The following is a 26,400-nucleotide window of genomic DNA, read 5'->3' as shown; positions in this document are numbered from 1 at the left end:
AACATGAACATCCGGCAGAGAGTGGTGGGAGAAGGGGCTATGAGGAGGAGAGCAGAGGAAATGTTTCATAACAAAATAAATTGATTCCTAAGTTCAAAACGGTGTTTCCCTACAATAATTCAAATGTTTAGAGACGATTCTGACATCTTTAGCTGTCACATGTTGGAAAATATCCAACTGGCTCTGAGGCTCTGGAGGTCTGGAAGAAAGCATGACATCAAACAAGGCAGCAATCTTTAAACCTTTCCTTTTTCTGTATTTTTAGTGGGAGAGGTCACAGTTCTCAGATCAGGACACTGATCTGACCTTCCTTGAAGGGCTGATCGATCAGCAGCAGCATCTCCAGCACCTTAAACCTGACTGTGAAACGCCAGCCTCATATTTTATTTATCTCTTTTTCTTGTTTTCTGCAATGTGCGAATTTACTTTCGTGAACAATATCTGTGACAGGAAGAAGGCAAGAAGATAACTCAGTATAGACTATAAGAAGAAGATGATGGAATAGCAGCATCTTTATGTTTCTTTGTTTGTTTGTTTGTTTGTGGTTTTTTTTTTAGCTTTTAGCTGGTTGTTATGGTTTAATCCTCAAAAAATAAAACTGCGGGCCACCATTTTCAGCAAACAAGCTCACACAAGCTTATTGTACACTACAACTTCAGCATGAAATGACTGAGTAGAAGATCAAACGTAAACAAATAACTTGACAAGCCATAAATGCAGTCACACGGTTGAGGAATCTGTGCATTAAACAGGAAAGAAAGTATTTGTAAATTTTGGATTAACATTTGTTGTCACAAACAATGGGATGTTCCTGCTGTGAATATTTAAACACACATTTGCTGTATTTCATGTAACTTTCTGTATCATTATAAGTTAAAAATTATATTCACTTTTCTTAAAATGCATTTTAAAACATCTGATTTCAACTACAACTTGCAAATTTTGTCTTTATGTCACCGCGCTGCTTTGAACTTGTTGTGACCCCCCCAAGAGCTCAGAAATCACCTTATGCAGCTTTAATGAAGAATGGGAGTTTTCATTTATTCCAAATGACTTCCTGCAAGCTTTGATGTAATTTCTGTCTTAGATCAGAAGCCCACTTGGACGCCCCTCCTAGTAGCAATATCATTAAAACACAATCCACTTGGCAGTGATTTATTTATTTATTTTTTTGAGTGAAATGATCATATTTTTTTCTGACTACTGCTTGGACTTCTCTCTGGAAAAAAAAAACAACCTTTCAATAAAAGTACTCACAAACCTGTAATCATTCTTTCACACAACAGGCACTCAGCTCAAGAGAAATTACCAGACAGTGTCTCTAGGTCAGGCCCTCCAGTCATTCCTGAGTCCTATATTCATCATTCAGCTGTCGCTAATTATAGCCCAGAGTGTAGTTGTAACAAGTCTTCAGGGTGTCTTGATGCTGTCACACAGGTGACATGCTCGAAATTGTTGTAGCTGCCACAATAATATGACATGAAACACACACTGCATTGAGCTTGCATCATTTAATAATTCCCAGCATCAGCTGTATACTTTTTTTTTTAAGTTAACACAACTTATAATTACACTATCAAGTAAACTGCCAGTATATTCTGAAATAAGAATAATTTTACATTTAAACACTTTCTAGTGATTTCCTATGAACATTATGCTTGTTTTATTTCATATTTCATATGTTATATTTTACAATACATTGAAAATATTTGGCTAAAACCTGATGCAGATACAGAAATTTGCTAATTTGTCAAATTCTGTAGCTGTTTAACATCTTAACAAAATGTTATCAAGTTCTGACTATGAAACGGGGATCGACAGCTGCCTGTTCCAGCTCAACACAGCCTTCACCAGATTTGCAGGTCAGATGGGTGTTGAGGCGCAGCGAGAAGCAGAATGTGACAGGATATCCACACAGAAGCTGTGGGGAGAGTGATGGAGGGCTTCTGCAGGTTCACCTGTGCCTTAACAAGATTTCTCTGGGTCCTATGGAAACCTTGTTACAACTTTTTCCCCTCTAGGTAGATATTGATTGCCAGAGACTCTCCTTTGGCACAGCTGAACTGAACAAGTAAGTTTGGGCTTTGCAGATATTTAAAGCACAGAACAAAGGACGGCATCGTTATAAAAAAATGAATTATGCTCAGTAACCAATATCCAGTAATGGGTCATTTAAAGCCAGAACTGATGTTTAAATCAGACTTGATTAACCACCCACATTGACTTTTTATAGCTAGTTTATGTTTTTTTTTCCCTCGTAAAACATTGTATGTTCTGTTTTGAGAACACCAGTCAACTCTTTAAATTTAGCTTCCAGGGAGCCAGACTTTCTTGTAATAGTTTAAAGTGGACTAGAGCAATAATTCTCCAGGCTTTCTAAAGATCTTTCAGAGTTTGTTCTTTGACCATTTTCAGGTTTTTTTGTTCATTTGTTAAATCACTTAAACTAAACTGTTAATCATTCAGGCAGAGAAAAGGTACTTAACTCCAAGGATGAACCAGCGTTTTATATATAATAGACAACAAAGAACCCATTTTAAATTGTAACTTTTGGCACTTTGTTACTAGGAGCCTGCCACAAAAACACATAATTTGTCCCAATTTCAAAATGGCAAAGATAACACACTTTGGCAGGCATAATTTTTTTTTTGCTTCAATAAGGTGACTCCCAGACAGCTGTTAGCTAAAAACGTGGCATATCTCAACACTATTTGGAGTGAGTCCTTTAAAAGATTTAGGGAACTTCGGGACAAAAGAAATGGCAGCCCTAAAAGCAAGTAAGCAGTGTCTTGAAAGTCACAGGTATGGCACATTACAAAAGAACTGGACTGAAAATCAGACACAGCAGGTCTTACAGACTGCTAAATCCAAACTGTGGTCAACAAGTATGGAGGATGTCAGGAGTGAGGGTGGTGCAGCCATCTGGAGTTGCATTAGTCAATAGTTTTGAGCATTTTTTCAAATTGGAGTTATGAATGCAGAAAAGCACCGCCAGATTTTGATCCACTATGCAATGGAAAGCTTTCACTGTCGATGGCTTCTTCTTACAAGAGGAGTGGAATGTCCTTCAAGAAGAATAGTTCCTGAAGCCTACTTAAAGAAATTACAAGAAAGCTTGCCCAAGAGAGCTTTGTTGGAGAAGAAAGGTGGTCATTCAAGTTTGTTAGAACTGTAGAAACTCTGTTTTGCGTGTGCGTGTGTGCAGATAGATCAATAACCTGCTTCACCTGTGGAAATAGAAACAAAGAGGTGGCTCAAGACTTCTGCACAGTACTGTATAAACAAGTGATACTTTTTATCTATCACAAATGTGAAGCAAATTAATTAAACTGCATGAGAGAGACACACAGTAGATGCTTTCTGATGCAGGCGAATAATTTGTAATGTCAAAGGCATTAAAAATACCCTGGGGCTGCATTGATTTCCTCAATAAGTTTAATTGAGTTAATTGACACCAGTTTACTTATTCCTGCCTGGTTACATGATGTGTCAAGGGTGTACTTGTTTGTTACCTTTATTTATTCTCTTGGGCAGTCACAGTGTGAGTGTCAGGCAGAGTAAAACAAAAGGAATACAGCAAAGATGATCATGTCACAAACGAAAGGCAAAAAAGAAAAATCAAGGAAAAAATCTATTTCTTTCAAGTGAGATCAAAGAAGGATATAACAAGAGCTCCTTCTTAACACTTACCATTAAAATGTGGTGCAGACTGAAGGGCCATGTCAGACAAAAATTTTTTCCAAGCTTAATACGGAAGGAGAAAGGCATTTTATAAGATTGCTATCATTATTACTACTTTTGTCAGAGCAAAGTGAAGACAGAGGTTTCGTCACGTTCACTGCTCCGTGGTTGAATCTGCAACTTTTTTTCAGAGAATTAGCATCTGGTTCAGCTAAAGTATATCCGATCCCTCTTCTAGTGGTTCAGGTGATAACAGATCTTAATTTATTCTGCATTTGCACATTGATCTTCCCGTTTCATGGGTTTCATCACTTCCAGAACTAATTTAGCTGGACTTGGATGGACTTAGTGAAAACGAGTTGAGACTAGTGATTGAATTGTTGATGTATTGGGGGGGGACAAAGAGCGTTTCAGTGCCGAGACAGAAACACGGTGCAGCCTTCACACTCACCTGCAGTGTCTGTGAACCCCAGCCACGGTTTCAATGATCGAACACTCTCCCTCGTTCAGACAAAAGGCTAGGTCCTTGTCTTCCACACATGGCTTGAAGACCTCCGAACGAAGGCTGGGATGTGTTGGGGCGAGCGCTGAAGAAAGACAAGAGGAAACCAATTTAGTTCAAATTGAACAGTTTTATATATTTTTTAAAAATCCCCTCATTCTTTAGCAACTTAAATCAACAAGAACATTTTTCTAAACTTCTTTCATGTGAAGCGGCAAATGTCATTCAGCAGCGATTTACTTATTTGTAATGAAACAACCACTCTTGTTAGATTGGATGAGAAGATTTCATTCCTCGCTCCCTTGCGAATCTCAGTGGGCTAAAAGCAAGATAGCCCAGGGAACGATTGTGTTTTATTAAGGACTGATTAAAATTGGTGTTTTCAGCTTGAAGAGACAAAGAGAGGAAAGTAATGATGACTGAAATAACACACTTGCACTGTTTTTGGTGTATGTGCTCGCATCATTATTAAATACCATGTATTATGCTTGCTTTTTTGTTTCAAATGAAGCCGTTTAACCACAACTTCTAAGTGAAATTCCCATTCTGCTGCTTTAGTAAACATAGCCGAAAACCCGGGGAATATATTAACGAGGTAAGGCAGAGAGATGTGAATACGTTAGCGCTGCGCTACCCAGAGACACAACACAGAGTGATGGGCTTGGTGATGCAACTTTGATTTTCTTCTTCTAGTCTGACCCTGAGCTGCTCTCACATAAAGAGCATGGCTGCTGTGTACGAGCACCGCAATGCAGGGTTCTCCACCCTGTGAAATATGCACAGCTGTCAGACATGTCAGCACCACAACTATTACGTGCAAACGCGTGCAACCACGTGCATAATTTGTCCAAACACTATTGGAATTACCCAAGGACACACGTGTGTGCACAATGACACAGAGCACTGGCAATTGGATTGACTAGTATTATACCCCAATACCTTGCCAATACAACTGGATTACTCATCTGATTCTGCTTTCATCCATTTATGTGGTGCACAGACACACCTTTTTAACACCATGTTCTGGTAATTGTAATTCCTTTTGTATGAAGCTCCCACATCTTTCATGCCTGATCCTCTGTGCGCTGTGCAGCATGCTTTGGCTGCCAAGTGGCATTTTTACAGCTGTGCCTCTAGTCACCATGCGCACACGGAGGGCTAAAAACTTGATAATCTGTTTGTTGTGCCCCAGTGTCCAGTTCAATCGATGTTTTGTTTATGGCTATTGATTGATAAATCTGGGGCTCTTGGGCGAGATCAGAGAGAACACAAGGAGATATGTGTTGCTCCTGAGGCTACCCGAGACTCTTCTATGTCAGAGCAAAAACTTTGGAAGACATTATTTAAACTACTTATTGCGGCGGTTTAAATGTAAACTCTTTAGTTGTAAAAAAATACCACTGGTATCTTATAAGGTAGACACAAACACAGTAGAAAAGTATAACATGAACATTTTTTTTTACTCTACAAAAGTAGGCCTCAAACCAAAGCTGACTCTTTCACTCTCTAGGCTTTAAAAGACACAGGGATTATATGGTGTATTATTAATTCCACAAACTCCCAGAGTGAAGCATTAAAAGGTTATCTATTCAAAGATGTAACTTTATTAATAGAAAATAGAACACAACATCCCCCTGTGGTATGCACATCCCTCACAATAATTGTCACGGCTTTTAAAGCCTCCTGGATATTTTATTCAGAGAGCAGCAGACAGTGACTACACGTGAGAAGTACCACAATTGATATTCAAAGACAACACCCACTATGCCAGGTCAGTGGTTCAGCTCTAAGCATGTGAGGCAGAGGGTTCCAGCTAAAGAGGAAATTGATTTTGTGCTGTAAGGCTAACCGTTGATATATTTACATTAGAAAGCCAAGGTCATCCAGATACCAAACACCTCCAAGTACCTGCAACACAAGGAATCCGATCTGTGCTGGAAAAAATTCAAAAACTTTATTCTTCAAAGTTGCCATTGTATTTTATGTGAAGCAGTCTCTACAGCAAGCTTTTCCTGATATATCATTAGTTTATCATTTCCTGCATGAGACGTGGCTCAAACATAGCACTGCTTCCAGCTTCCAGTTTGGATTCGGGAGACAGACACTATCTCTACTTTTAAGATTAGGCTTAAAACTTTCATTTTTGCTAAAGCATATAGCTAGGGCTGGACTAGGTGACCCTGAATCCTCCCTTAGTTATGCTGCCATGGGCATAGGCTGCAGGGGGATTCCCATGATGCATTGAGTTTTTCCTTTTTAGTCACCTTTTTCACTCACTTTGTGTTAATAGACCTCTCTGCATCGAATCATACTTGTTATTAATCTCTTTCTGTCGCCAAAGTGCTTGCTCATAGGGGCTCATTTGATCGTTGGGTTTTCTCTTTATGTATTATTGTAGGGTCCACCTTACAATATAAAGCACCTTGAGGTGGCTACTGTTGTGATTTGGCGCTATATAAATAAAATTGAATTGAATTGAATTAAATTCTTATATATATAATATATATACACACATACATATATATTTTATTTATCCTCCAAGAGAAAAAGCTCTCAACAGCACAGTCCAACAGCACCTTCTGTATACTATTTCAATTTTTCAGACAGACAATGTGCCAGTTTCACACCCAGAAGGGGAGAGGCTGACATAAGCTCCTAAAATTAAACATATTATGGCAAAAAGATTTCCATAATAGCTGATTTTCAAAATTTTGTGTGGGCTGCAGTGATTCATCCAAACCTATAAGATGCATCAGTGAATGCAAGCATTTCAACACGTTGTCCGTTTCTTTAAAATACAATGAAAAATGTCTCACCCGTCAATCTACAACTGCCTAACAAAAAACAAACAAACAAGCACATAGGGTTTTTTTTGTTAAAGTCTTTAAGGATTACATCTACTCTCTTAGCCCCCTTGTCCAAATCAGGAAACAAGTCATCTTCAGATATGTTCGTCCTTGAGCGGTACACGCTGTCAATTTCTTATGGGTTTCCGTTTCATCATCCTTGACAGGCAAGAATTGGTTTAAAAAAAATCTGCAGCATAGCAAGCACAATTTAGGGACTTTTGAATGAGCACATGTCAAGCTGGAAACAAGAACAAGTTAATAAAGGGATTAGAGGGTTTCTTGTTATCAAAACAAGAAAGTGATAATCTGTGTTTGAGTTTTTGGATGTCATGTTTACTGCGTTGCCATTCCTTGACATTCAAAGGATTAACCCTGAAAAAGTCTGTGTAAATTCGTTGGCTGGTACAAGTACTTTAATGAGTTAAGGACATTTTTCATATCAAACCAGTAGTGGGAGCGTATCGCACTTTTTTTCAAATTAATCTTCATCTTCATTATAGAGGTAACAGCTGATAAATGAGGTGTCCCTTGCTTTTAGTTTTTATTAAGATTTAATGTCATGACTAATTATGACAACCACACAAGTTAGTATGACGTTCATTTATCAGCACTTTTAATGAAGCATTTTACAAAATAACCCCCCTGCAAAGCAAGCCTCTAGCAAACTCTATGAATCTATGTATGCTAGGTAGCTGTAAAAACCATGGTGGAAAATGTGCTAATAAATGGCAGCTGCAGTGGGAGCATGATTCATCCTGGACTCTTTGAAATCATTTTCACGTCTCTCACTCTCCCCGTTGCACAAAGGCAATCCAGATTGCTCAATCCCTTGGTAACTTTCAAGGAATCTACTGGCTGGGGATCACAGACTCAAATGATGCTTGAAAGATCAGAGTTATCTGGGAAGAATACCAAGGCTAGTGCTTTTTCCCTCCCTCAATACAATTAAGTTGAAGTGTATAACTTCAATAAGTTCAAGAATTTGCACATAATCGTTCTTCATATTAGAAAACATGCCAGGAATGTAAAGATATGCTGCTCTAAAATAAATGTAAAGCAACTCCACTTCCATAACAAAAGCAAAGTCTCTGGAGCTAACATTTAAACTGTGCAATTCAGACACATCATGACTTTAGATGTAGTAAAACGGAAAGTTGGTGTTATAAACTCGGGCAAAGTCAGCCTTCAGATTATATGCTACACGTTGTAGCATCCACATTGGCGTGAAAAGGGGGGTCTCAGGGGTTTCTGCAGTCCTGTGCAAAGCTAAGTACACCCTTACTGCTTCCATAGCAATTAAGAGGGTACGTAGCAGCCAGGCACTGCTAATCTAATGCACTTCATTTTTTGGATCATCAGCGAGTGTGACTACCTCTATAAAAGCAAAGATTTTGGCAGTTTGCTGGTCAGGAGCATTCAGGTACGTGTCAACACAATGCAACAATCTTCCCAGCAAATTTACCCTAAAAGTCAGACCATGCAATGTTCAGAGAAACTGCAAAAACTGCCTCAGTTAGCATATTAAATGGTTCATTACAGTATAATTAGAAACGTACTGAAGAAGTATGGCTTGTCAGGAGAAAGCCTCTTCTTTCTAAAAAGATTATGGCAGCGTAGCTAAGGTGTCCAACGTTGCATCAAAACAAACCATGAGACTTCTGGAATAATATCATTTGGAAAGACAAGAATCAAAGTGGAGATGTCTGGCCATCACAAACCCATCACAGCATATCAGCACAAACACCTCAGACCAACTGTCAAGCACAGATGTGTAGAGATGATGACTGGGGCTGGTTTTGCAGGCACAAGACCTGGACATCTTCTAGTCATAGAGTTGACCATGAACTCTTTATACCAAAGTATGCTACAGTGAAGCATGAGGCCATCTGTCCAAGAGCTAAAGCAAATTAGGTCATGCAGCAGGTCAATGATGCAGCAGAATGGCCAAAAAAAAATCTAGGTGTCGCAATGACCCAGTCCAGTCCAGACCTCGAATAGATGCTGCGGTGGAACCTGAAGGAATATTGTTGAAGAATGGTTCAAAGCTCCTCTACAAGGATATACAAGCTGATAAAGTCATGCAGAAAACAATTATTTCAAGCAAAAGGTGATTCTAGTAGCTATTGAATTAGATTGCGTGCTTAACTTCTCGTGACTATAAAAAAGCTTTCTGGGGGTAACTAACATCTACAATGTTTGCCTTTACTCTTTCATAGTAAGCATAAAATAATGTTCCATAACATAAGCATCATTCTTAACCAGTGCACTCACCTTGACATATGAAAATTTGACCTGCCCGTGAAGAATGAGCTCTAACACCGTTTTTTTTTTCAGGCAGGTAGAATTGTTCTGCATCACTTTTCTATGCCCTATAATTATCTTAAATGGAATAACTAGAGAATGATTCATTTGTAATGGTTTGCTGCTGTTATTGTCGGTGGCATATGTCACTTCAGTTTCACAGTGCCATGTTCATTTTTTAGTTCCAATGCTTGAATCCCCTCAACTGTTAATTATAGTGCAGCTGAAAGCTGTGGTTATATATTTCGATTTTTGCAGCTTAGCTTCAAATCCACATCGTGGCATCATCAACTTAAAAAAAAGGAATTGCACTGTTCTGGTCTCAATATTTAGTATATACTCTGTAGACATATGCAAGACTTATACACACAGTGCAGTGGAATGCATAAACACCAGCACATCTCATAGTATAGACAGCATCTTTGTTATAGACAACACAAGAGACAATTCTATTTACAACTGTAGCATTTTCCTTCTATGGCTTCCTTCTAATGCGCTCATTAGTGTTCTTGTGCTGAGTCTCATCCCTCAGGAGACTGTGGTTGGGAGAGAACCAGCTGTGTTTACTGCAGCACACATCAAAGAGGGCCTTACAACGTAAAGGGAAAGTCTTAAGGGGGCCTGCTGATTGCCTACCCATCATGCACTGCTGCCTTTTGGACAGAACCATATTCAAGACTGTATACAGTAGAGTGCAGTGTGTATGGACAGAACAATGGCTCTGACAATGCCATCTATCATAATGGTTTGGTGCTTGGATTTTTTCCCTCGGAAGCAGCACTTTAAACTTTGAAGCAAAAAAAATATATATAATAATAATTTCTGGATTAATTCAAGGGAGAATAAATACTGATTGCACTGCTTTACCTCATGGGATACATTAAAAGCCCAGTAGCTTATGCTTATCTCAAGATTCAAGTAACACAATAAGTATGAAAAATAGATAAACCAACTACATTAAACAACGCTTCAAAGCTTTTGCAAATGTATGTAATATGGAGGGCAATATGAAGGGAGATTTCCTTCTTTGTGAGAGTTTTTTGTGGTGGGTGGATCAAGGCAGTTAATCAAAAATGATTTTCAATTGTTTTGTTTTATTTAGATTCCAATGATGATGTGCTGTATGCACGTCTGAGCTTGAATAAGCAGGTGAAAAATATTGATTTGAATAAACATAGCTTTGGTAGAGAAATTAAACATTCCTGTCAGTTGTTATTGATTAATAAGTAGTGTAGGGTTTTTGCCTGCTACCAGAAGCTTGAGAAAGAGAATCTGCGGATAAAGCTGCCAGACCTGAGCCATCATTCGCTCTTGTGATGGCCCGTGCAGGTGTCCGAGATGAGCAAGGTTGCCCTGGGCCTTGCTTGCTTACTGCAGAGGAGGCTGCGGACACTGACAGTCGCCCTTGTGAAATGAGACCCATTATGCAAAACAGAGTAAGTCAGTTTTGTTTTCAAGCAGTGTGAGACACAGAGTTGTTTTTTTCTTCTTGGATTTATTAACTCTCCCCAAAGTAATTTATTCCATCTGCAACATATGATACAAAATATTCTATATACTGTTTGTTACATAAGCCTAATATATGCATGGACAGTGAATATAGCAGGATGATGAAAAGTACAAACTTTAGCCATTTATTTTTGTCATAAAAAAGCCCTGATGAACACATACTCAGTTACAGGTCAGAGAGACAGCAGAGGTCACACTCGTACCAGACAAATGCACATACATACTGAACTATGTCATGCATGATCATAAGATTACAAGCCTTAGGAGACCTTGTGTTCCCAACATGACAGAAAACAAACAGTAGTTGACCACCGGGACAGTTGGTTAAAGGTGGCAGTCACTATGTGTAAGCAGGGTTAAAGAGCACAGGGCCTCGGTTACCATGACAGCCCAGTGACAGGCACTTGGTGGACCATTTGTCACAGGTACTCAGGCTGCCCTTCATTCTAGTCCAACGTGAACTGACCTTAAAGTCCCAAAGCTGTGAACCACTATAAACAGTGTGCAGTATTTGTTTCATAATGTAATAGAAAAATCCACTTATATACATCAAATATTCCTTTATTTTCTGGCCACTGAGACATTTTTTAGTCTAGTCATTATCTACATGTAGTAGCATCACTTCTTGAAGAACTAAAAAGGCTTTTGAAAGTGTGCCAGGCCCAAAGCAGCAGGTTAATAAAGTAGACTCCAGAAAACATCACACATGCATTAAACCTCAAGGGAGCAATTCAGCCCCTAATGAAAAGCTTTAATAATCTACATTATCTTCTGACCCTGTGTCACAGGAAGCTTGATTAAACCGCGGATGACCACACAAAACACACACAACAACTCAGCCCCTGAGGTTTCAAAGCCATCTTTCTCCCAAACCAGCTCCAAACAAGTCATAAGGTGACGTTAAAAATTCACTCCACACCACACGCAGCAAAGTGCAAGTATTTTGCATCCAGGAGATCGAACCCGAAAGTCCAAATTGCCTATACCGCGCTCGACCCTTGCTTGTTGTCTGATGTGTACTGTAGCTCTGCTGGAGTTGAACGTGTCTGCACTGTCAGACATAAGCAACATCTCCAGCAGACGAGGATGTGCAAACATTAGCGCAGCCAGGACCGGCATGTAAAGTATGCAATCTCATAAAAGTATGTGTGACAAAATCCAAGGAAAAGTAGAAGGGTGTCTCGGAATCTATCTGAAATCAACAGGCTTTTATCAGTTTCAGAAACCCTGGCTACGTCACCCAAGGCCTTAATTGGCTTAAAAGATAATTTGCCACCTCAGTTGCACAGTTCTCTCACTCAGTGGTGGTTATGAAGCCTCAATACAAACCAGAGGATGTGAATACATGATTTCACTTCTTTAGACCTGCAGTTCTTATTGTTTCTGAACGTAACCAGATGTAACCGACTCCCCATTTAAGACTGGAATTAGTAATGATGTTTATAAGAATACTCAAACACATAACAATATTATTAGATGCAATTCCTCCTGAGCTAATTTGTCTTCACAACCCACATGCAGTAATATGGAAGGAGACAGATAATTTATCCTGATTCATTGATTGTAATTTGGGGTGTAATTAACATAATATACCACCAGGAGGGACAAAATGATCTTACTGCTTATGATCTCATAGAATGAAGCAAACATGCAATTTGCTATACTGTAGCTGGTACTTTATTCTAATGTTTTTAGCCATATTTCTTTATTTTGAGACAGAAAAGAGATGAAGATGAACTGTAATAGTAGTATGTCCAGTAGGTCCATGAACACACAGAGAAATGGATATGTGCCTCTACCTTGCGTTGTGGATGATGTACTAATCATTAACGTGTCATTATTTCCATTATTTACAGAGGAAAAACAGCAGCTGGGGAAACAGATCTGAATATTTCAAATACATATTTAATGAGGTCGAACTCCTTAGGGCTTTTGCCACAGCAATAACATTAAGATTAAACTTGGATTCCAGGAAAGGACCACAAAAAGTGACCCAGAAATCAAAGCTTGCTGGAGTCAAGATACATAATTGTGGTATTGCTTGAGGAAGGATTAAGTATTTAATATTCATTTTTTTTTAAACATAGAACATCATGAATTAGGCTGTGAAAGCAATGGAAAACAAACAAATGTGCGAGAAGCCACGAACGCAGTCTTGAAAGAACATTAGATATATATTCATGTTTAAAAATGAGCTTAGGTATTACCTGGTGTGGCCTATTCATAATTAAAAGTTAAGAAAAAACAACGCTGAACTCTGAATAGCACAGGTTTAATTTGGCAATTACCAGTGTTAGTCAAAAGTTACAAATTAAGACATCTAATTAATATCTGCAGTCGCCATGTGTGTAATTTTGCACATTACATGCCCATCAATAGGTTATAAAATTTATTTTCATGAGAAGTCCTTTTGTTTTTCCACGACAATTCATTAGCAATGCTAAAAAAAAACATTTATTAAAAGCAGAATATTTGGCTTGCGTCTTAATGTGCAGTTAACTGTTACCACACTACGTCCTGTCTTGGCAATGTCTATCTCCATCTGCCTTTTTTTTTAAAGACTATATTTAAAAAGATACCATAAAAATTTAATCCTGGGGGTCCTAGAGGATTATGCTGTGCCAGCAGAAACTGGCACAGACTAAGAGGTGCAGTCGGACAAGTACCTAATTGTGTCTTCATCGGCTTACTGTAACATCTTCACTGACGTGATGACTGAAGCAAGAAAATGCAGATTTTTATGAACTGAAGAAATGTTATCAGCATTATGATCACGACACATTTTTAGGATAATGCTCTGCAAAAATACACACACATATTTTATATATATATATATATATATATATATATACATATACACACACACACATACATATATATCTTCAATCAGTATTCACTGCGCTCTCTCTGTGTGGCCAAAAAGCATATTGCTTTGAAAATAACTCAAAATACTGTGTTCTTCCCCTCTCTTTGCCTCCCTCTCTCTTTATGGTTAATCCAACAAGATGCAAGCAATTATTCACACCTGAGAGGGCAACATGAAAGGAGGGGCTGTATGCAAAGCATGAGAATATGATAAGAAAAACAACCAGACGCCATTTAAAAATTCTCCTTGGCCTCATCACCATACTGCACTCTTTCCTTGCCAATCAAGCTCCTCAAGGGAACTCTGTGAAGTTAAAAATATCTAACATCAACATGCATCCTCATCGCCGCTGGAATACAAGTAAGAGAAGAGGAATTAAATGATTCACCTACACAGACCAGAGTGTGGCTTCCTGTCAGTGCAGTTGATTAAAATTCCTGGGACTAAGAACGCAGGGTGTGATGTACGACGAGCAGGTGGTGTGGGTTTAATATGCATGAGCAGACAGCTCCTGCATCTGCAGATTGGCAGTCACTGAGCTTGTCTGTCCACTCCCTTGGCATCTCTCTTGGCATATGGAGCTGCTGAGGGCATACATGAGCATAGCAGGGGGGCTGGTCTTAGCGCCCACTGATACACATTTCACTTTTTGTGACTCTTGAGATCAGTAGGATGGCTACTAGTCACTTTTGGTGGCTTTGGTCTGCTCAAAGTAGCTAAGATAAAGGTGGAGAAGAGCATTTTTCCTCCTGTTTATTTTATTGATTTTTAACAAACAGCAGGAAACATCAAAAGGGGGAAGGATTAGAGGAGCCTGTGTAAAAATTGACTTAGATGTGGTTGGGGACTTAGGCTTACTCAAAGGAAGATGTGATTAGCCCCTGCACTCTCTCGACTGGTGATTCTGTTGATATGAAAAACAAACACAGTCCCACTATACAATTTGAAGAGTGGAAATATGAGCATAGTAACTTCTTTGACGCATAAACTGTGACTTGGAAAGGTTGTTTGAGTTGCTGTATAAAATCTGATTCACAGGCTTCTTTGTTTGTGCAGACACACTGAAAAGCAATATTTTTCAGCTTTTTTTCCCCTGTCTCTGTTATTTCAGTCATTTGCTGCGAGATCCAGTAGGAGGAGAGGTGCAGTAGGGGGTGTGGCACTGGCGACGCAGCAGCGCACTGTAATTTTGATGTCAGGTTTGTCCACAGTTTTTGGAAACAGCTGCCTGTCTGCAGGTCAATAGGCCACTGCGTATGCCACACCCATATTTTGTTATATTGTCATTATATTGTGGGAGAGCACTGTGACAACTACCATCAAAATCTGAAAATCACACAAACCCACTTTACTCATGCCTGAGTGACTGTTACACTTTTGTATTCCTCAACTAGCTGGACATAAAATGAACAACAACAACAAAAAAAAGCACAGTCAGAAATTTTTTTTTTACATGTATGAGCTTATATCACCAGTGTTTGAGCTCGAAATACGAGATAAAGCATTATAATAACTATAGTAACTTGTTGGTTGCACATTATGATGCAATTTTCCTGTTCCACCACGCCCCAAAGGTGCTCTATTAGATTTAGAGCTGGTGGCTGTCGAGGTCATTTGAGTACAGCAAACTTAAAGCCATGTTCAAGAAACCAGTTTGAAATAATTTGAGGTCTGGGGCATTGTGGATTACCCTGCTGGAAGCAGCCATCATACGATGGTCCACTGTGGTCATAAAGGGATGGACATTGCCAGCAATAATACTCGGCTAGGGTGTGGCATTTAAATTATGCTCAGTTGGTGCTAATAGACCCAAAGTGTGCCAAATCCACACCATCACACCTACAGTGCCAAACCTGAACATTTGACACAAGACAGGATTTATCCATTATTTCATGTGGTTTCCTAAATTCTCATGCTACCATCCAAATAACACGGCAGAATTTGAGACGCATCACATCAGGCAAGCTTTTCCATCCATGCAAACTGTAGTCTGACTTTCCTGTTCTTAGCTGGCAGGAGTAGCACTGCAGGTGGTCTTCTGCTGTTGTAGGCCATCTGGTTCAAGATTATACATGTCGTGTGGTCAGAAATGCTCTCCTGCATACCTGAGTTGTAACAAGTGGTTATTTGGGGTACTTTTGCCTCAGTTTAAAGCAATCTGGCCATTCTCTTCTGAAGGGATTTTAACCAGAGAAATGCTGCTCATTGGATATTTTCTCTGTTTTGGACCATTGTCTGTAAACTCTAGAGATGACTGCATGGAATCCCAGTAGATCAGCAGTTTCTGAAATAGTCTGACTAGTCTGTCTAGGCACCAACATCACTTAAATTACCTTCCTTCTCCATTCTGATGCTCTGTTTAAAACTCAGGAGTTTGTCTTGACTATGTCTATGCGCTTCACTACACTGAGTTGCTGATTTGTATTTGGCAGTTGAACAGGTGTCAGGCCTGTATATGGCTTACAAATCAATTAGCAAAAATTACTGTATGTCATTTTGTTGCAAAATGTAAAACAGCAGTCTACAGATAATGATGGTCATTATATGGCATTTTCAAACTTGTTTTCTTACTACCACATTTAGCCATCGCACAACATCAACACAACATCAACTAGCATTCATATAAAACTGAAAAAATGATGAGGCCCACTGGCAGTTTTGATTCTGCCCTTGGGGAACTGTTCGGTGCAGTGAGAGTTGAGTATTAACTCGAGAGCTATGGCTATAATGATGCAGTCTAACTCAACTCCTATCTCATATAGAGCAGCTAGTATGCTGTCCAAAAGTCTTCCCTTTGAGCTGATCAATTCCCTTTTCATCAATGCGTGGATGGAAGGGGCATTTCAGTTGAATGCATATCGAGTCACTTGCACTGTGAAAGCATGTGCTCCATTTTGACTACTGCTGTAAGTAAGTTTGGAAAAACAGCCACAGAGGCCCTTCATGTTCTCATGTCCCCTGATCGCTCTCTCAGGAAAAATAACAGCGTCAGATGTTTCGGGGGGAAAAAAACGTAAGTTCACCTGACAAAGCCATAAAACGAAGCGGTCAGGTGAATGGATCTGTCAGCAAAACGTTCGACTTGATAGAGAGTGCTGTCCGTTTTCTGTTTCCTACCAACCGTCAGCACTTGCCAGACCATGAGAGTAATCATCCAATAACGAATATGGTTCGCCAAGTACGTATTTGAACCCAAAGAGATAAGTCAGGAAACACTTTGATGAGTTTCTTTAAGAGATGATTAAAAAGAACATACTTTGTTGTTTGATGTGGAAGATTGGCCCCAGCACCTTGATCAAAAAAACGTGTTTTTTGTCCAGTAAAGTGGTCATTAAATAGGCAAAGGTTTGCAACGTATAGTTAACAAAAAATACCTATTTACTACAGTGGAATATTGGGCATTCATGGAAAAACCTAACATCGAGTTATATTTCCCAAAGAATCCTAACCTCGATATAAACATAAAGAAGTGCATGATTATTATTATTTTTGGTGAGCTAGGTATGTGAAATTAGCGACATATATAAGTCCACACCTGCAAATGAATCCTTCAGAAATAGATCTGTCAATACAATGAATTGGAACTAATTGGATTACATTAATGATAACTAGCTTGGAAAAACTCACCAGGGGACAACAGTTAATCCTAATTATAAATCCCTCTAACTGTGTGGCTCATGGACAAAGAAAAGCCCCGATGAGTCTCGTTTTTCTTTAATTGAGGCAGTCTTCCCCTGTTACCACATTCTGCCTGAAACAGCCATCCATATCTTTGAGGTGTCTTTCTCCCTCTCTCACTCACTCTCTCTCTCTCACAGTGTATCCATCACTGATGAGGCCAACACACTGACTTACTATAACCTCCACCCTAATTGCTACTTGCCTAACCCTAAACTTCACCTCAAGCTAACCTTAATCTAACCTTTAAAATTGTGTTGACCTTAGACTTTAATTATTTAAGTTGTGTGCTTTTTGTCCCCACAAGAAGACATGTTCCTATTAAGTGGCCATAAACACATTCAGGTCCCCACTACATGAGTAATTCTTGAACCCCAGGACCACACACACACACACACACACACACAAAGAAAAATAGTGTCAGGAAATTTTCCCTGGCATTATCGCCCCAAAGCTCAACAAAAATAAACACAGGTAGAAAAAAAAGCAGAAACACCCTCACTCGCAAATGCCTGCTGCTCTCAATGGAGCATTGGGAACAGGATTACATGCCTTTCAGACTGCTCACTCACAGCAGAAAGACACAGCTCTGATCCAATCAGGGTGACACAGGCGGAAACAAGGCAAAGGATCTGGCCTGGCCTCCCTCAGGAGGCAACTTGTTATCAGTACTACTTGACAAAAAAGGAGAAAACATTGACAAAACACTGATAATGTGACCGTTTTAAAATGATATAGCAAAAAGATATGTGGGAGGAGATGATTGGCTACAAGATTGTGAGACATAGTAAGGTAATACTCACCACTTTATTCGTGCATATGTACCTAAAGGCACTACTTTGAAGAAAAGCTGCCAAACGCATACTGTGTGGTATCTCTAACTGAATAGAGAAGCCAGACTGGCACTGGGAATGTGGTGGGTATGCAGTGGGACTGGCAGTGCTGGCCCTGACAGTGGATCAGTGAAATCCTGTTTAGCCCCCCCCGGCCTTCAGGGAGTGCCTGCCATCTTATTCAAGCCAAATCATGGCCTGTTTAACACCTCACCACCTGCTACAATTATTTGTATTTATGTATGTGGAAGAGAAAGACAGAAACAGGGTGTGTATGTATATGTGTGTGTGCTTTAAAAAATAGCTTGGTAGCTGAAGGTCTAGCGGCTTTTTTCTCTAAGATAAAGAACGGCTGTTGGAGACGCACACGTTGTCAAAAATGTCTCTTAATTGGATGGTTTCAGCATGGCTAACATGGGGATTTATTCTTTCCATTTTTATGCAAGACATGCAGCATGAAAGCATCCAATGATCAATGGTGATGCTTTCACCTGTCACATAGGAACTGTTAAAAATCCCTGTAAAACAAATCGCTTCCCCAAAATATTCTTCTCCCTTCCACTCTATGGTCCCCATCAAACGACGTATCAAAACATTAAACCTGACCAACAAAAGAAATTTGTACGTGAATGATGGTTGCTTTCAGAAAGTGGTTCTCTTTGGTGCATATCATTCCCTAACAGACATTCATCAAAGAAGTTTTGCTTAGAGCCATTTGGGGAAACATACAAACAGTCCTCTCATTCCTCCACACAACGTTTCCTCCGCTTGATGTGTCACATTCAATGGAAGCCACAGGCAAATATATTTTAACGACTGGATGTCTGTCGTCAAATTACAGCAAAAGGCTTTCTCTTGAGGAAACAAAAGGTAGAGAATCCGAGCTTCGTGGGTATGCAATCTTGTTAGGTTTCCTGCATTTTTCTTTCTTTTTTTTCTCCATTGAATTTGGCACGTTTGCAGCAGAATATAAGGCAAGTTGCTCAAAGCTGAGAACAGAAAACTCCCTAGCTGAAGCACAAGATAAAGTGCTTTGAATAGCAAACAAACAGAGCTTTGCAAGAGAGTGGCTAGGAATGAATCAGTGCAGGAAATAGCAGTGATTGCAGTGACAATTGTTCCTGACACTCACAGTCACCTTAAACTGTGACCATGTAACAGGAAAATGGTTTATCCTAGCAACGTGCAACAGAAATGTACAAATCAACATTTGTTTCATCCCAGGATTCCAGCATCTACATTCATACTAGCAAAATATAGCACAGTCATATATATATACTATAAAATTAATCATAATAATAAATAAATCCTTATATTACTATAATGTATAAGTTAATCAAAATTATGCTTCAGTAACAAAAGAACCATTAAATATTTTTTTTTATCAACTAATTGTGGAAAAATGAAATTCTTAATGCTCAATGCTCAACAAAGTGGGCTGTATCTCTACATTATTGTAATTGCAAGTACTTTTATAAGCTGAGAAATAGGAATGCAACAGACGAAAATACAGAAAAGGGACAGCAAAGAGCAAAATGGAAAATGGCATACTGAACTTTCGATAAACAATTACATAAGTCAAAATTGACTGTAACATCAAAATGCTCTTAAAAACTATATTAAGCATTTTTCTTTGTTAACATTAATATTATATCAGCAAATAAATGATGCCAACATTGCATTATTGAGGGAAATGCTCTAGCTGAATCTCACTTCGTCGCTACTGACAAACAGGAAAGCAGCTCAGCTTAAGAAATGACAAAATGTGCAGTGCACCTTAATCCAGTTACACCACAGCAGCAGCTGACATTACCAGCCTGAATGCAACATAAAGTAGGGCCTTCCTTTGTGCCTCCAGACCAATTGCAGCAATTTTTGTGGCAAAAGACACATTTAGAAATAACAGCTTCCATAAATAAGCCGTCAAGCCTGATGCTGATTTTAGTTAATGGTTAATGTGGCCTTTGACTTGACAGGACTGCTTCACTGTGACACCCCAACCAGCCTGAAGTCTTTATTCCTGTCAGACGGGTGGGTGGGGAGGTGGGGTGTTTAAGCAAAAACTGGGAACTTCTGCCAGAAACTCTACTTGTCATGTTTACTATTTTCATTCCAGCAGATGTAAAGGTCAAGTACAACTGTGCCATGTTAAGATAATAGACACGGGTGTGCACTGGCTGGGAGCAACTACATGCAATCAGTTTCAAGTATTGCATTGATATTTTATTTACTGGGCCACGCTTTTTGGCAGCAGATAGAATATAAAAAACACACAAACTGTGGTTGACACTACTAATAATATTTAATATTTATGAGTAAAAACAGTGGCAAAGTAAAGAAAGAAATCCCTTTCAAGGCACAGCCATGTAACAAAGGAGGATGAAAAGCCACCACATTGCAACACTACTGTCTGCCTTGCCCAGGCTCAAACAAACAACAACTACTGCTGGTGGTAGTTACAGTAATTCCCATGCTTCAGTGATCTTTTTTTGGGTAGTTTTCCCAAATTGACATTTTTAGCGCTTGTAGCAAATCAAGCTTTTAGTAGGCTTTGACTCCTATCGAAGTGTCACAGTGCTTAAGCTAGCAAGCCTATGTATTTATTATTGTCATTATTATTATTATTATTAGTAGTAGTAGTAGTAGCAGTAGTATTACACACAATTTGTTGCACATATATCAGTATAAAGGCTTCTTTCTTGAAAAACCAAAAACAAATGATATGTACATTTTCTCCCATGTCACTCTAAAAGACATATATACTGCCTTCAAACTATGACAGCCATCCACAGCTAAACGCAAGTAAGACAGACGAGCTAGTAGAGGATTTTCACCAAAGCCACTGACACCTTTCATCGCAAAACACATAAATAACAAACTGGTCAGACTGACTGGGTTGACGGAAGCGTTAGAATTTTCTGCTTGGGAGGTTCGGTCCTTTCAGTGTTTATACAATGCTAAAGACTGTCAATCACTAGCTGCCTGTGCCCCAGAAGTGTACTAAGGATGCAACATAAAAACTGTAAGTCAAAGGAAGGTTTGTCAAACCATGTAAAGGGGTTCTGCATACCGTTGGTAGGATTACTGAACCGTAAAAGAATAAATAAATGAGGTGTGTTTATATGAAAAAACTGGGTGTAAGTATGCTTTTTGAAAAACAATCTAACTGCAGTGTGTTAGAACACTGTAGCGTGTCCGCCTCACCGAGAACAACACGCAGCATATTACTTGCTCATTTGTGTTGACAGCAATCAGACTGCGCAATGGTTCCAATCAAAACAGCCCCAGTCTCAGCCAATTAACAGTGTGCTGAGGCAGGATGCTTTCAGTGCCTTTATAAACTATTCAGAATTTATTCTAAGGTCACAGTTCTAAGTTCTCTGCATCTGCACCGAGGCTGCATTGTATTCATTCTCCCAAATCTTAAAAGTCTTGTCTGGCTTGCTGCACAAGTACAGGATATATACAGGTCCTAATCTTTTCAGTACATTTCAGTTTCTTCTTTAGAAACTGTGCACAGTGTTTTGACACTTTAGGTGCGTGGGTTCTTATCCCAGATATCTCATAATTTTGGTTGAGATTTTAATCATTTACATGTCATCTTAAGTCATGGTAACAATATCTTCTGAGTTATTATTAATAAGATTTTTTGAACAACTTTAGCTTAGCTAAAAAATAGTGGCAGTAAATTTCGGCACTATGTACCATAATGGTTGACTGAGGCCTATCACATACAGTACAGTTTGGTCTATATAAGCAAGCTAAGGCGTAATAGTGTAATATGTGATAAGCTTTGAGGCAAATACTGTATATGACCTGTATATGATATATAACACTTAACTTATGTACATGTTGTCTGGCCATTAAGTGCAAACAAAAAACCAACATCCATTAATGTCTTTACATCACAGTCAAAACAAAATTGAAGATAACTTTGCATTAATGCTAGCATAAAGGTTCCTGCATATAGTGTGTGTGGTACAAGAACCAGTGTGACAAATTTACAGAGAAACTTAGACTCTGAAGGTCCAACAGTTCAAGCAACTGACTGAACTGCATTATGTACTATCTAGCATTGTTCCTCAGTGTAATGGTAGATCAGAGTGTGGCAAAAACGGACACGAATAACATCACATTTCTGCACTGTGAGGTATATCACAAACGCATTACTTGCAGTCATTAATTTTTAATTTCATATAATTTTGTTGCTCGGTGCCTGCAATAAGGAAAACCAACACACTTAGTTTAATTTTATCCAGTCCCACAGTCCCATATGAATCTAGTTAGCTGCTGTAGAAACTAAATCCTACATTAACAAGCTTACAACCTGTACTTCATGCCTGAAAGTGGCTCTTTGAGGCAACATTCGCAGCATGCTCTCAGATGATATGCATTACTTTGACCACCAGCTGGTATCGAAATAAACAGGGCTAATGTATGTACACTGTTCAGCTCGAGAAGTCACACAGCACACAGAAACGTGCAGGAACGCGGCAGTGAATCAACAGAATGCCATTTGCATCTTGCTTATGGCTGTTGTTGTAGTTCAACACATATCTGTCAGAGTTGGACATAGTTTCTAAATCACAAAGAATACACCCTACAGTAAAGCTGTGTGCAGCTTTAAGTGAACCAGATTTGTGCACAGACACACACACACACACTCAAACAGCAGCCAGGCCCTCTGCAGCCATCAATTCACAGCAGTGAAGCAGACTGCAGGCTGCTCCGCTCTCTCTTCCCCTGTACCAGAATTAATTTCTCCCCAGAGCTGATAGGCTACGCTCTACTGCAGCCAATCCATATAATTAGGCCGTCAGCAATGTAAACCCCTGGCTCAGACTTCAAGTCCATTTCAATATTAGGTGCAGACATGACAATGGCTTCATCAAATGTGAGTTTTTCCTGCAGTAATTTGATAAATTGTTCTTTCTTATCCTTCTACAGTATGTGGTTTATCTCTTCACACAACTGGCTAATGTTTCAGTTCTGTTACACTAGTTCCACTTTTTGGGCTAAGGGGAATTGTAATCTTCTTCTGCTACACAGAACGCTAGACGTGTCCCGTCTTCCTTTGGGTTTTATGATGCATTTCGATGCTCATGACTAATGAATCACTTGAAAATGTTTTAATGGGCATTTAATATCGGTGGATGTGGAAACCAAAGTGTCCGCCCTCAACACTTTCTCCCTCCCCATTCTCAGCCCACTTACATAAGTATTTTTTCTTGCTGAGCCAATTATGTTGAGTTTTGACAGCTGATCTCACTCCATATGGCGACAGCTCTGTTAATCGCCACCTCCAAGAGAACTGCTGCATGACAGTCTGTGTGTCAAAATCACCATCAAAACGGTGAGGCGTGGAAAGGGGAGGGTGGGAGATGAATGGAATGTGTGTTTGTGCATGTGTACACGTGTGTGTGTGTGTGTGTGTTTGGGGGGACAGGAGGCGGGTAGCGAGGAGAAAGGAAAAATTAGCCAGAGAAAACAAAGTCAATGAGGCATGAAGGAGGCTCCCCTCTCCTGTGTTTTGTCGAGGTAGTTATGCCTCCTCATTCACCGTTACCACCACTCCAGTGGAGAGGGGAGAAAACTGCAGCTTGGGAGGAGGGAGGGGAGGGCAGACTGGTGGAAAAACAGTGAGGCTGTAACAGGATTCTATGTGTTTGGATTGTACTTGGTCTGGTTATGGCTGCTGACTGAAGCAACACTTGACAGAACAGGCCTCCAATCCTCTGTCCGCATGTTTGAGCAGAGATTCACTTGTATAGTGCATTTGCATTTCCACCAGTCACAGTGGATCTCCTTGGATTGAAAAACACCTTCGGGATGGCATGTCAAGAGAGCATGTTGAACACAACGCTACAATATCATGGTTCGAAGCTATTACAATCACAATGGCCTGCTTTGTGCATTGACTGATTACCACTGAAGAAGTGGGAAACAGCCTACATCAGCTTAAATCGGCCTCCTACACATATTTGCTATGATAATAGCTATATGATACTTAGCGGACGAAAGACAAGAAATGCAACATTGTAACTATAGGCGAAACATTGTGGCTGCTTCTAAAATCCACTACATGGGTTTTGCATATTTTTTGTCCTCTACTTTTCCCTAGAGAAAATGCACATCTAATACAACCTTTACTTAAAGAGATTACAAAATTAATACTTGTCTGCACATGTATTTCTGTACAATTCCCAGTGAACTTGCTTAAGCACAAAGGCATTATCCATATCATAAAGGTCTTGCCTCTGAATGTGATGCGATTAAAGAGAAACACAAGAGCATTTGCATAATTACCTCGACGGGAAGTTGATTGGTTGGTTGTTGCATGCTTAACAAACTACGAGTCGCAGCTTGTGCTTCTGATTTGGATGGCAGCGGGGGCTGGGAGGTGTTTCCAACATATACAAAAGTGTGACAACGATTTATTTGGCTTCTAATTATTACGACTGTTTTGATAAGCGTAACCTTTAGAGGCAGCTGGCAAAAGATGAGCATAAGTCTAGATACCTCTACTGACACAATCGAGTTCTATTAGCATTCTGATTTTGCAACAACTATAAAAAAATATATGCAGTATGTGTAAGAATTAAAAGTGAAGAAACCAAATAAGTGGAGGTGAGATCTGAATATAGTATAGTTGATTGGTATGAGCTGCACAGAGTCAGAACCACTCGAATTAGTTTAACTGCTTTGATCCACTAGTCTGTGGGCACTGCAGATAGGAATTATATGTTATACCGATGAGGTGTAAAGTGAAGCAGCATAAATAAATCAAGATACAGCAAGAAGTTTCACCACAGAACAAAGTGTTAACCTAGGATTGGTAGAATGTGATATCAGTTACGACCACTAACCTGTAGGGCTAGTCTCTAAAATCACTTATTACCTACAGAAAATGGACTGTTTAGTGAGTTTACCATTTTTGCCATGCCAAAAATTAGTGTACACCCGAACACATTGTGTATAGAACTCTCATGCACTGTGCCTAACTCTTTAGCCTTTGAAAACCTATTAGGAGTAACCGTTGAAGTTATTTCCTTAACCAAGCAGTTTCTGTCATATTTCAGGCCTGTTTACAGAACAAAACGACAGGGTTTGCATCAGAAGTTAGTGAGGATGGTCACTGCCTATGCAGCTACCATTGCAAAAGTATTGTAATGGTTGTCAAACCTTGTCTTTGTTGATATATTTACTAGTGTGTCAAAACTCACCATTAAAGGTACTTGGGAGGATGTCAAATGTCTTCTTTATGGGAGGAAAGAGTTAAAGAAAAAGAGTAGACAGATTAGAAGAAAGAGAGCAATGCCTCACAGCATAACCTGCCACAAACTATTAGCATTTATTAATTTGGAAAAGTATGCATGTCACTATTTATTTTTTACTCCATCACTTTTATCACTGATATAATTAACAGCATTTAGCTCTATAAAAACTACAGCCGTAGTAGCAAAATTATACATTAGTTCTTTTATTCTTTGTAGACTGTAAATGTTTTTAATTTCCAACAGAGTTATGACATCTTTTCCAATGAATTATTTTTTTAGCGGTAGCTTTTTTTTTTTTTTTAAAAAAGCAACTGCATTATATAATTTCTATTTTTATTCATTTTTTTATGTCAGGTACAGTAGAAGTATAAAAGTACACTACAATCGCACAGGACACAACCTTCCATTGACTTCATACTTTGCCAACTGCTTGTGGTGATTTCCATCTTTAGGCTGTTTGAACATGAATAATCATTTTCTCTGAACCATGTCCAGCATAACCTTTCTGATTCCGTGAGTGAAGTTTACTAAAAACACCCAGAAGCGGCTCAGTGATGTGAACATTTTGAATGCTAGGTAAGCAGAAAGTACATGACACTGTTTAGTCAGTGCGCACTGAGGGTTAAAGTCCGACTGAGTCACTGTGGCTCATGTCAGAAGGCCTTAGAGTTTGCCACCTCACACAACACACAGGCGTAAGGTCAGTGTCAATGCCCTGCCAAGTGCTGACCTTTGATCAGTTAGAGGAGTGTAAAAAACTGCCCAAAGGTCTCCCTGGGTATATCTCAGAGCAGGGGAAGGAAAGGACAATGACAACAGCCTTTAACTACCCCAGCAAGACTCTCCCTGCCAGTAAAAACATTAAAATGCTTTGTCAACATAGAGTAGTGGTCTGAATCAAAGC

At 39.3% G+C, this 26,400-nt stretch overlaps 1 protein-coding gene across 1 annotated transcript in view; it reads right to left on the bottom strand.

Annotated features, from left to right (window-relative positions):
* The window catches only part of nrg3b (neuregulin 3b), a 211,646-nt gene that overhangs the window by 102,306 nt on the left and 82,940 nt on the right, over positions 1-26,400 (bottom strand). The window contains exon 3 of the mRNA XM_084937696.1: positions 4,133-4,268. Coding sequence (XP_084793822.1) covers positions 4,133-4,268 — 136 coding nt within the window. The remainder of the gene's footprint in view (positions 1-4,132; positions 4,269-26,400) is intronic.

The sequence above is a fragment of the Perissodus microlepis genome, chromosome 8, assembly GCF_051167445.1.
Source record: "Perissodus microlepis isolate ML-2025 ecotype Zambia chromosome 8, ASM5116744v1, whole genome shotgun sequence".
Taxonomy (NCBI): domain Eukaryota; kingdom Metazoa; phylum Chordata; class Actinopteri; order Cichliformes; family Cichlidae; genus Perissodus; species Perissodus microlepis.
This window is presented reverse-complemented; position numbering and strand designations above follow the sequence as displayed.